Below are 12,358 nucleotides of genomic sequence, written 5' to 3'. Positions count from 1 at the left end.
ATTTTATTGTTAGTTTTACCTTATTGAAATGTCTCCCCCTACCAGCAACAGTCACAGGCAATGTGCAAAATATACCTGAAGCTATCCAGACTTCTCAAAAAATGCTATGTTGTTGTATTTTGTTCAAACGGCAGAATATAACTCTATGAAAAAATATGTTTTCTCCATATTTGTTAAATCTGTCACCATATTGTGACAGTTTGTTATGAAACAGATAATCTGTGAAAAGATCAATTTTCTCCAACTCCTCCCTGAGCTGCTATTGCTGGCTAAAGTAATGCACCGTTCTGGCCAAAAACAACCAATCAGATCCAGGAGTATGCTTTTAGCATTGTCCATCTACTGTACATCATTCAGTCACTGATAAGTGTGCTAATGGAAGATTTTATAAAGATTGTTTGACTTTCTGTGAGTAGTAAATAAATACTTTTGTTGTGTAATTGTAAAAAGAGCAGAGAGGCAGGAAAAATCCACACAGATTGAACACAGTGTTACTCACCTTTTTCACTGGGACAGGGAGGAGAGGTTATGCTGGTATTGCCACTGCTAGTTTACATCACTTTGTGTTCCTTTGTGGTGTAAACTAAGGATTGAGCATACTGTTTATAGAAATGCACTTTAAAAGAGCCACTCGGTCATTGTTCACTGAGGTTGTTGGCTTATCTGCCTTTGATTTATACAGGTACATCAGTTCATCTGTGGCGTTGCGCCGCGTCATGCTGCTGCTTTGTGTCCCTGCAGGATGATGGTGTTTGGCGTGCTGACACTGATCCTGAGCTGGACTTCTCTGGGCGCTGACCTTGCTGCTGCTGTGGTAAGATGATTCACTTCCTTCCTATCTGACTCACAAGCCGTACAATGAACTGGTCATTACTTCCAATACCAAGGACAAAGTATAATGAATGGTGTTATCTGAATTTCTGCATTTGCATTTGCATTTGCCCTTTAGTGTTTAAGTGTGTAAATTTAACAACACATGTGCACTCCTTCCAATCTCACAGAGCTTGAGGTATTTTAGAAGAATAGTAGTTTAACTCTCTACATGTGCAAAGCTGGGAGAGACGTACCTAGAAAAACTTGCAGCTGTAGTTGCTGTGAAAGTTAGCGCTACAGTATATTGACTCAGGGGATTGAATTCAAATACAGGACCAATTTTTTAGTTTCATTAAACCTAGAGAACAACCAACAAAGAAGGCCAGACTGCAAATGTAACATTAAAACCCAGCAAAGCAAATGAAACAGCACAAAAATACAGAGCAAAAAGTAGAGGTACTACCCTGACAATGATGCTTTAAAAAATAAGCATGGTAAATAATGACTAAAACTGATCGATGCATTCAGCGATAAGAAGCATAAGATTGTTGCAGTCAGTATAATGAGTTGGCTCTTAGTATTGATAGTAGAAAGATCAGATTTTTCATTTCTGATCAACCTGCTATTGGCCAGGACTGATCAATCTAAAAATCTGAAAATTATGGTCATCAGACAACCTGTCTTTGCATCTGTGTTTTATACAAAGTGAAATTTCTTATATGCCCATTTCCTGCTGGTAAGAGCCTGACTGACCATATCTTAGGCAAAAATAATGCTTCAAATACCTCAAACTGTGCATTTAAGATGGTCTTACACTTATACAACGAACTGAAAAATCTGCTTCTGTTGAGGAAAACATATTTCTTTACCACTTTTAAAACATCTAACCAAAAGCAAGCTGAACTTTTACACTCAGAGTCTTCTGTCACTCAAATAAGAATGACTTTTGTTGCTTCACTTTGATTATCCCACACCACCTGATCTACATTGAGGAGAAGTAAAATCCTGCTGTGTTCATTGTGGAGACTCTGCCTTCGTTTGCATTTCTGAGGATCTTTGCGGGTGGTCGCATGCTGTTTGACAGCATGCATGTTTATCTGGTTGGGAATATTCAGATTGTAGGCCTTATGTAGTCTACAGTTGGATTATTGCTGAAACGGATTAAAAATATATGCACAAGGAATAAACCCCTTTAGAGAATGTCTTATTATAGGCTGTGTGTAGACAGAACTTTGCATTCTCAGAGTTTCCCGTCTGTCTTCTTGGGAATTCTCACACTCTTGCCCCGCTGTTGGAAAGCTCCTTGGTATCCCTTGGTTCCACCAAATGGGCTGCGTTTTTTTTTTTTTGTTTTGTTTTGTTTTGTTTTTTCAGAGATTCAGCTCGCTTTATCTCATCTGAGTGTTTGGGGCTCATTAGTATAACCCCCAGAGAAGGGTAAGCTATTCGCAGCATGTTTGTCCTGAGCCCTTGGGACATTTAGCATTCAGATAGCAGAGCTGAGATGAGACTGCCGCTCATCACTTTTATTATTCTTGCCAGTGCAGGTTTCTTGTTTCGCACTCTGTGTAGTAATAGTTGTTGTGACTGACAGAACTAAAAAGCGGTGCTGTCAAGATGTGGCAGTTTGAACCGCATCATGGTTATTTTCTTGTTGGTGTCAGGTAGATTGCCTTGTATTCAACATCATTGCTTTATTCTTGTGGTGGTTCTTCAGAAAACTACGTGTTAGCAAATCAACACAAAAATAATTCCTTGCTTTAAATTTGTGGTTTTGTTTGCTGTTCACATCTGTCAAACATGTTTTTGTTTGTTTTTGTCCTTTTTTTAGGGCACGAGTGATTTCTGTGTGTCACCCGACAAGTACGTCATGGGTCAGACAAAGGGTATCATCACTGCAGGTCAGGCTGTGTATAAATAAATTAATAATAATATAGTGAAAAATTTAATTGTAATCGAGTTGTGTTTACCAGGATAACAAATGTTAATGTTTTCTACAGATATCGTCCATTACTATATTTACTGCAACCAGACTCTTTCCAACCCTTTTCAGCAGGTAGGAAATATGCTACAATATGAAGCAAAATACAACTTTATTAGAGTACTTTGCAGACATGAGTTTCAACTTAGCACCTTGAGTACACCCCCTCTAATGATTTGGGAGGGTTTTTTTTAGGTTTGTCTTTACCCAAACAGAGTGAATAATAAAATCTTATGTATACAACCATAAAATAAAGTAATGACACCATAATTTAATAGCTTTCAGAACCAGTACCAGTGCCTCTCAGTAGACTTTATCAGTTTCGTACATCCAGTGAAGTAATCCTGCCCAGTCCCCTGTAAAATGTTCGCGGCTATCCAAAGGGCATTTGTTGAGTAGTATTTGGTATTTTTAGATACAATTTTGGAACTCAGTGTTGTGTTACCATATTCTTGAAGAGAAGAAGGTCAATGGTCTGGTAAAAAACAAGGTGTGTTTTTTTTTCTGAGAACTAGAGAACATTTGTTGGGACATCTCCTACTAGGAACAATGGCAGCTAAATGTTTTCCACCTCAGACTGGAGATTCATTGGTTGAAATTTTATGGCCAATTTCCTGAGTCTGATTACACCCAGACTTGTATAATTAAGTAATAACTCAAGCAGAACCTGTTAGAGAAAATAAACTTGGCTAAAAGATCTCAAACAATAAAACATTACATCCTAAACTGAAAAGCAGAGGAGAAACAAAGTCACTATCAATCTATAAACAATTACAAACCCTAAGACTTTTGAGTACCATTATCCATAAATCAGAAAATATCGAATAGTGATTTACTCCGGAAGGCTGACCTACAAAAGTACACCAAGAGCATGGAGAGAAATTGTCCCGAAGGTCATAAAAGAACTCAGAGACGTTTAAAGCTATGGTGACATAGGCTGTTGTTTGGTTCAGGGGACGGTTCCTCTGTCACACAACCCCAGATTGGTTAGGATAAATAAATTAATTCATGATTTAAAATCAGTTTTCTGTAATTAGAAAAACAGTTATCTCAGGCGTTAGAGTTTAATTGGTTTTTTGGAACATATAAATGTGGCATTTTTGAGGCATTTTTTCATGGCAGTAGACAAAAATATACATTAAAAACAATTTATTACACCACAAACACTTGCTATACTCAAACAAAAATTACAGTTCTATTAAAATAAAATGTACATACTCATTCAGTTCTGTTCTTTTAGTTTGCTGCTCTCTTCGAACTTCATTTCTCTGCCCCTCAAGCCTCATCTTTGTCAGCCTCTTTTTTTCCCGTTCCGTCCTGTCTGCCTGAATCACGTCCTGACCTCGGCTCACAATCGCAAGACATCCATCTCTTTCTCCTAGATTGTCCCTCTTTCTTTTGTTTCTTGTTTGCCAAAGCATGCCTAAGTGACTCAAAGCAGCCAAGAAAATGAGTATGAAATTGCTTACTTGATGAAACAATTTGATGGAGCAGAGTCATGATTAACTTAACCTCCTGAGCCTATTTCTGCAAAATCTGGCCCAACATAGCTCAGAGCTTATTATCTGGCTCTTGACGTGCCCCTCAGAGTAGCAGTACAGGGCAGACAAGCGTTGCACACCTGGTAAACAAGCTCTCTTCGCTGCCACACAGATTGCAACCACGCATAGAGCTCATAAGCAACCTGGCAGCGGAATGGCCATAACACAAGCATTTCCTGATTTGTTTAGTTTTTATTCCCCTTTTTTGTAACCCCAGTCAGAATTACAACAGCAGCTCTCCGTGAATCTATTCGTCCTGATACATCTTTGCTTTGGGCATCACTCCTATGCTCATATCCTCTTTTTATGTTTCCCCCCTCTGTCTCTAAACTTTCATCATCCTGTTTTTTCTTTCATTTTTTCTCAGATCAGTTTCATATCACCTAAAATAAAGACAAATCCATTTCACCGAATGTAATTTTCAGCTGGGGGAAGTTGAACCACAGACCATCATGTTTTATGGATGTATACTAAAGGCAAAAAAAAAAATCAGACAAAAACAATTACATTTATGGATACCTTTGGTAATTGACCGCATCCTGTTTCAATTTAACATTGTGCATCCTGCCTGGGGGTTTCCAGACTTCCTGTGTAGTTTGACTGATTGTAGAGATAATGTTTTACTTTAAAGAAAGATAATATATCACTAATTTATGGTTATGCTTAGATATTAATTTAAAAAAAGGAAGTAAGGGTGCAGTATTTGAAGAAAGATGAGAACTGAAGGGTTTTGTGCTTAATGTGGAGGTTTGTTCTGCCCTCTGTTGGTAAAAATATAAACCCACATTCCTGCTGTTGAGGTCGTCATATTGCCTTTCTGACAGGCATCTTACAGTAGCTCAGAGAGCAAATTATTCATTCACAGTCAAAGGTTTACCAATCTACTTTAGTAAACTGAAGCCATATAATCTGCTCCATAAATTGGTCATAACTCATCCACACTTTATTTATTTGCCATTACATAAAGAACACCCAAATATGCCCAAGTTTTAAACATTTTTACACTCAACACCCATATTTTCATACATATTTTATTAAAATTGTATGTAATAGGCTACACAAAGTAGTACATTGGGGTGAAGTGTCGAGAAAATGTTAAATGATTTTTTATAAATATCTTACAAATATAATCTGGAAACGGGTGTTTGCATTTATATTTCTACATAAATAAAAACTTTAATTTTTTCCCCTTGTTTCTTGTTTTCAACGAAAGAAAAATAAAACTGGTTCAGTCAAATTGGATGAGGAACATCTGTGATTAGCAGTTTCTAAGTTTGCCCCACTAATTTGTTGTTAGACGTAAGTCCGAACTTTGACTGGACCATACTAACAAATGGAAATACTTTGACTAAAGCCATTCTATTGCATCTCTGGCCAATAGAAAGGTAAAATTAACCTTAGCTTTGCTTGGTGTAATTTAAAGTTTATTTTCAACAAAATGTTTTTGTTTGTTTTTTGTTATAAAAAAATAATGCTAAGTTAAAATTTATTTACGTTGTTTTGGTTTCCCCACTTAAACAGACAGTTGATACTTCAGCTTAGCATGAATGGTATATTATTCCAAACCAGCAGCTGAAAGCTAAATTGTCTATGTTATGGTGCTAGCTTAATTTCGATTTGACTGCTGGAGTTTGTGTTAATGCTGTTAACCTGTTTGGATGATTCATTTTTAACACATTAGCACACATGAGGTCACAAAATAATGAGCTCATAAATTGCTAGTGTCTGCAATTACTGAAGTGTAAACATATTTGACTTTGTGCAACATGTTATCAATTCTAACATGTTGCAATTCTAACATAGTGACAGCATCATGCAGCTTATCTTTTTTCCTTTATGCTGTGGTAATCAGATTGCCTCTCTGACTTGCAGTTAAATGTCTTTTATCCTTTTCAGCCTCTGACCATCTTCCAGCGATCCCTCACCACTATGCAGATCCAGATCCAGGGTCTTCTACAGTTTGCGGTGCCCCTGTTTCCCACCGCTGAGGTACTGCTGTTAAATTGCTTGATCTGTTTTATCAGAGACTTGTTCCTATTTAAATGACTGTGTTGACATTTTCAACAACATTGTCTCTCCATACAGAGGGATTTACTAGGTATCCAGCATTTGCTCAACTCCTCTGAGGCAAGCCTGCACCAGCTAACGGCTCTGCTGGACTGCAGGGGGCTCAACAAGGTTTGTTCACCACAGTCTAATTGGCAACACAGTATTACAAAGTAGGCCAGCTTAGAAATAAGTGGCAAAACAGGATTTGAGCATAGAATGAATGTGAACCCTGAATAGCACAGAGAACAACAAAAAAAAAAAATCTCTGTATTTTTTCTTTTAAGATAATGTTCTTGAAACTTTTTAAAGTTCTTTTTATTTCCTTTTGTGTTTTATTTAAAACTATGACTGTTTAGGACTGTGATTTACAGCCATAAAGATAAGCTTTATCATTACTATGTTATGCAGTGATATGTTTTCCCTGAGACAAGCGAGCACATTGACTGTGATTGTTTTTCTGCTGGGAATTCAAACATGGTCATGGGAAACTGCTCGTCATTGGCTGATCTTCCTGCTCTCTATTTGACCTCTTTAGGACTACCTGGATGCAATGGTGGGGGTGTGCTATGATGGCGTGGAGGGTGTGCTATACCTCTGCCTCTTCTCTATCCTTGCTGCCTGTGCCTTTACTGTCATGCTTTGCGCCATTCCCAGGGCACTGAGACAAATCGCCAGCAGGTCAGTTTGTTCTCAGGCTCACCTCACTGCCATGAATGCCCCTTGTCTGAACGTTCAGCACATATTTCTGTGGCATTGAACATTTATTTTTTGCTCAGATAAGAGGATATTTTACAGCAGTTGCAAATTCTGCTATTAAGCCGGAAGGTTTGTTTCTCTGTTTTCCTTTTTTGTTTGTTTTGATGTGTAGAGAACGAGATTATGATGACATAGACGAGGAGGACCCTTTCAATCCACGGGCCAGGAGGATAGGCTCTCAGAACCCCAACCACCCTAACATGCACAGCTTCTGCAGCTTTAGCAGCAGCATGGGCAGCCAGAACAGCCTGCACCCGCCCGCACCGACCGTCTCCAACCCCCCCATGTCTGAATACATGTGAGTGGGAGAAAATGTAGCTTTGTTTGTTGCAGGAGTACACTTCTTTAATCATCTTAGTTGTTTTATGCAATCTTTCTTTGTTGTTTTTGCAGGAACCAGGCAGCTCTCTTTGGTGGAAATCCGCGGTATGAGAATGTGCCTCTGATTGGACGAGGCTCCCCACCTCCCTCGGTGTGTTGGGTCCCAGAGACCAAGTCTTTTATATAATGTTATATCCCTAGAAGCACATCACTCACTGACTCAGACTTTATTTGTAAAATTGTCTTTCACAACATTAAAATGACAAAGAACATATAATTTAATTTCTTCATGTAATATTTAAGGCCTCTGCATTTATTTTATCCCTGGTTAAAACATGGAAAAAAATCTCCATTAAAATGAATTTCTTTTTTCAGCAATAGAAGCTATTATTTTAGCTAGTTTACTCTTTAATTGAGTTGTACAATATAATTAAAGGTGTAAAGAAACTCTGTGATTTATTACTTATCTTAGTTTATTTATTTATTTATTTTTTGCACCTCAACAACCTGGTAGTTTAACAGCAGTGTGTAGACCTTTTACATCCAGCGTAATTGTATGTGGTGAGATACCGAACCTTTCCATGTTGTCAACAACTTACAGTTTTGCTGACTTACAGGGAGGAGAATGAATATAGTTAATATTTAATGTGAACATACCACCATTTAACCTCTCTCAGGACCTTTTTTCAAGAGAAAGTGATGCAGGACTTAATTCTTTAGTTGTCTCTGAACATTTTCCTCCTCACCGATTTATTTCACACACTGCTGGGCTAGTTTTCCCCTGTTACATCAAAGGGATAAAAATAGGAACGTTTTGAATTAAAGTTTCATTAGGCGTTGCCTCCTTAAAAACATCCTGAAGCCAGGTTTACTTGGCTACAATCATAAGTGCATTTTAGATCAACTTCCATTAAAAACAAATACATTTTCACACAACAATCATACTATTTATATGCTTTTTTACATTATATTTTCAGCAAGACATCAAACGGAATATGCAATGTTCTCTGCCTAATTATTTGTTTCCTAATTAACACCAGTAAATAATACACTTTTAGATTTTCCCCCATGACTATAACTGTGCAGAACCATGCAGTCGTCTTCAGCTAACTGCTTCTTTTATATATTTTTTTTCTGCGTTTGTTTGTCATATGTGTGTGTTTGTATTTTTCATTTCTATATCCCCTCTTTCTTTTATCAACTTTTGGAGATTTACTCTCAGCCGTATAGAAATCCAGTAAGTCTTTTTCTTCTTCTCCTCAGGATTACCTCCTTCCCACTTCCTTTGTTGTACAGTGTCTTCACTTCTGTATCACTTCATACCACTTTGGCTCCCTGTGCAGTTTTTCCTGTTTGGCATGGCTTTCAAACCTCACTACTTGTCCTCATTCCAGATGACTTCTCCTTTCACCTAGAGCAGCGTTATGTCTCCCCCTGGTGTTCGCAGGGTGGTAGCTTCAACACTGCATGAAGTCTTGATTCAGTCACTGTACTCTGCAACTTGAGATGGGCAAGCAGGCAGATGCATCTCAATAAATTAGTATATCGGCAAAAAGGTTATTTATTTTAATAATATAATTAAAAATCTTGAACTCATTTAGATTTATTACATAGAGAGATGAAAAATAAAATATATACACTAAAAAATGTTTTCGTAAAATATAAAAATGAGCATACTATAAACTGATTCTGCATTGTACAAGAAATGTACTAAATGCAAAGTCTGTTTTGTTCTTGTTTCTCACAGTGATACTGTTGTTAATAAACCAGATATTGGCACTTTTAGAGTGAAATACTACTGAAAAGGTGGAAACCAGCATCCTCATAAAGCTTGCCAGCAGAGCCCAGCATGAAGTGTTGTAATATTTCCTGGTAGATGATGGCACTGATGTTGGGGTAGATAAAATACAATGAACCAAAAGCAGCAGATGGCAACACAAATCATCACCAGCATTAATCTGTATCTCAAGTAACTTGGATTCTGTGGCTCTTTGCTTTTCCTCGCAATTCTGCTGTATTGTATTCCAAGTGAAGTGCAAAATCTACTTTAATCGGAAAATACATTTTTCCTCCCACTCAACTTTTCATTAATATTTTTAGTTCCACTACTTTGACAACAGCCAACTTCATCATCAATTAAAGTTTGTGGCTTCCCCTTATTGTTCGGGGAACCAAACAACTATTGAACAACTGTAAAGTCATCAGTCATCACCATGATTGTGTCAGGCATAACATAAATCTTTATGAGTTTTACTTTTTTAAATTAAAAACTAAAATTTAGTAACTTTTTGAAGCTAATCAAATTTATTGAGAAGCACCTGGACAAACATAATTTATTTATTTTAATGAGTATTTTCATTGAGCAGAAATTAGGTTTGTTGGAGTATCTAATAGGAATGAGTCAAAGGCATATTCCACTGAAAATGCTATCTATTGCTGACTTTGTGGATATAAAGTTTCTTTTGTTGAGGATAGCAGCTGGTAAACTGTTGCTATTTGCTGCCTAGAAGAATTAAAGGTTATGTTCTAGCAGAGACAAATATACAATTGCTAGGAAACATTTGCAAAGGACTAAGCATTGCAAAAGATAAATTTTCAGTGGACCACTTCTTCATGTCTCTTTCCTTCGTTATTTGTTCCTCTCTGATGACTTGCCCTGCTCTGAGCGTTCATGTAAAATATTTCTGTATATGTCTGTGTTTGTCTTTCCTCCACAGTACTCACCTACGATGAGGGCCACTTATCTCTCCATGACTGAAGAGCAGAGCAGACACTTTGGAAGCGACTTCCAAGCCTAGGCTTCTATCTGACATCTGCGAGGAGGGAGCCCGCAAAAGAGCAGGAAGCAGCTGTTGGATGCATCACAGAGGACAAACTTCAATGTCTCTTCAGTCCAGAACTCCGGGCGACCTGTGAGGTTTCAGGCCAAAAGAAAAAAAATAATAAAAGCCAGTGCTGTTCTTCACTACAGTGCCTTTCAAAAGTCGTCATGCCACTTGATCTTTTGCATGTACGTTTTGCACTACAAACAAAAGATTTAATATATCTCATTGGGATTTTGTTTTGTAATAGACCAACACAAATTGTGACTCATTGGGAAGTAGAGTAAAAATGATACAAGATTGTTAGGATTTTTTTCAAATACAAAATGTGCAAAGTGTGGCTTGCACTTGCATTCAACCCACTAAGGTAACTTTTTCCTGCAATTATAGTTGCAAGTTTTTGGTTTGTGAAGAAGATTCAACTCTTACAGATTTCTTCAACAATGGCTTCCTCTCCCCACTCTTCCATAAAGACTCATTTATGAGGTTCATAAATCTTAGGTGACATGTTAACAGTTTCTTGAACCCAAGCTGTGGATGTCTGCAACTCAGAGTGATGCTCTTCTAGATCGGTTTGTAGTTGCGTGATATTCCTTTCCTTTTCACACGGCTGCAGGTGACTTTTAAAAGCAACTGATTGCGCTAGGTTTTATTTAGGGGTATCAAAAACAAACAAGGCTAAAAACTGATGCACACCAAACTTATTTATGTTTTCTTTATTCATTTATTTTTATTTTATTTCAACTTCTAAAATTGTGTATCAATTTGCCTCCCATTTCTTGACAACACAGTATTGGTCTATGACATTAAAAAAAAACAATCATTACATTGAAGCTTTTGGTTGTAACAAGATTTGCAGAAGTTCAGTCAGTATGAGGACATTTGCTAGGCACTGTATTTCAAGGTCCAAACTGACACCCTTTCACATGTTTGAAGATCTTTCTTAACATTGCATTACCTGTTCTGTAATTGTTCTTTGGTTTACTTGATATCTAACGAAAAGTTCAGAAACATCTTGAAAGACCAGATTAGATACTTTTCAAATGAAGATTCTTCTGCTTGTCGCTCTGTGAAGCTTTTTTTCTGACTTCTCACAGCTAACATCTGGATATTTAAAGATTAACTCATGAAAGTAAAATCTGAAAAAACGAAAGATTTTATCTCCTGATATGCCACAGAGTTGAAAGTTGTTAAGCACAAACCCAGCACTGAAGGCACACTGCAGGAGGTAATGGTGAAGAGCATTTTTTTTTTTACATTCTTACACAAACAAGCTTTACGTTCCAGAAACCGAAAAACTACCTTGAGACCTTCGCTTTTGTATATAATGTGTAAAATAACATGCTATTCTTTTTTTATTTAGAGTTCTTTAAATTGTGTGCCATTTTTATATATTTTTTCTAGTTTTTGTGGCAATATCACACAAGATCACCTTTTTTTCTGTGGTCTAAAACGTCATTAATTTTTATTGTGCATATCTAATCCAACCAATGCAGATCATAGTCAGGTAAGCAGTGCTGTTCTGACTATGGTTATTAAAAAAACTGTTTTTGTCCCCCTTTAAATCCAGTCATTCAAACAGCACAATTTTATTGACTAATTTTTTGTAAGAATTTAATACAGGCAGTGTTGATTAATAGTATTTTTTGTAGCATGTTACACTGTAAAGGCACTGAGTGCGGTGCTTAATTTTGTGTCCCAAAAATTTTGTGTCCCAAAACATGAAGTCTAATTGTGAGTTGAATAAACCAGTTTGAGTACAATGAGTGATGAGTCTTTGTTTTGCTGTTGGATGAATAAAAACAAAAACAAAAATAAAACACAAGTAGAAACAGAAATATATTGCAATGTAAACAAAATATCTAAGAATTAAGGAGAATAGGTCAACCAACAGAAATCTCTCCTGGACTTTCATGGTCTAGGATGTCAGAACATCGGGGACTGATGAATGAGATTTATTATATACTAGAGCGAAACAATATGTCTCTCATTGTACTGGAAACGTCGCCTAGGTCAGACTGACATTGCATATGTATGGTAGGGACCCAGGCAGATGATTCACACAGGTATGTAGG

The 12,358-nt window shown here is 37.1% G+C and overlaps 1 protein-coding gene across 2 annotated transcripts in view; it reads left to right on the top strand.

Annotated features, from left to right (window-relative positions):
- The window catches only part of ttyh2 (tweety family member 2), a 56,439-nt gene extending 44,390 nt beyond the window's left edge, over window positions 1-12,049 (top strand). The window contains exons 6-15 of one of the 2 annotated variants that reach the window (XM_032574966.1): window positions 742-814; window positions 2,645-2,714; window positions 2,814-2,869; window positions 6,232-6,324; window positions 6,421-6,513; window positions 6,920-7,062; window positions 7,253-7,438; window positions 7,534-7,612; window positions 8,672-8,698; window positions 10,179-12,049. In XM_032574966.1, the coding sequence (XP_032430857.1) occupies window positions 742-814; window positions 2,645-2,714; window positions 2,814-2,869; window positions 6,232-6,324; window positions 6,421-6,513; window positions 6,920-7,062; window positions 7,253-7,438; window positions 7,534-7,612; window positions 8,672-8,698; window positions 10,179-10,259 (901 nt within the window). In that variant the 3' untranslated portion in view covers window positions 10,260-12,049. The remainder of the gene's footprint in view (window positions 1-741; window positions 815-2,644; window positions 2,715-2,813; window positions 2,870-6,231; window positions 6,325-6,420; window positions 6,514-6,919; window positions 7,063-7,252; window positions 7,439-7,533; window positions 7,613-8,671; window positions 8,699-10,178) is intronic. The other variant, XM_032574967.1, reaches the window with a different exon arrangement.
- Window positions 12,050-12,358: the final 309 nt, after the last annotated feature.

The sequence above is a fragment of the Xiphophorus hellerii genome, chromosome 10, assembly GCF_003331165.1.
Source record: "Xiphophorus hellerii strain 12219 chromosome 10, Xiphophorus_hellerii-4.1, whole genome shotgun sequence".
NCBI classification, from domain to species: domain Eukaryota; kingdom Metazoa; phylum Chordata; class Actinopteri; order Cyprinodontiformes; family Poeciliidae; genus Xiphophorus; species Xiphophorus hellerii.
This window is presented reverse-complemented; position numbering and strand designations above follow the sequence as displayed.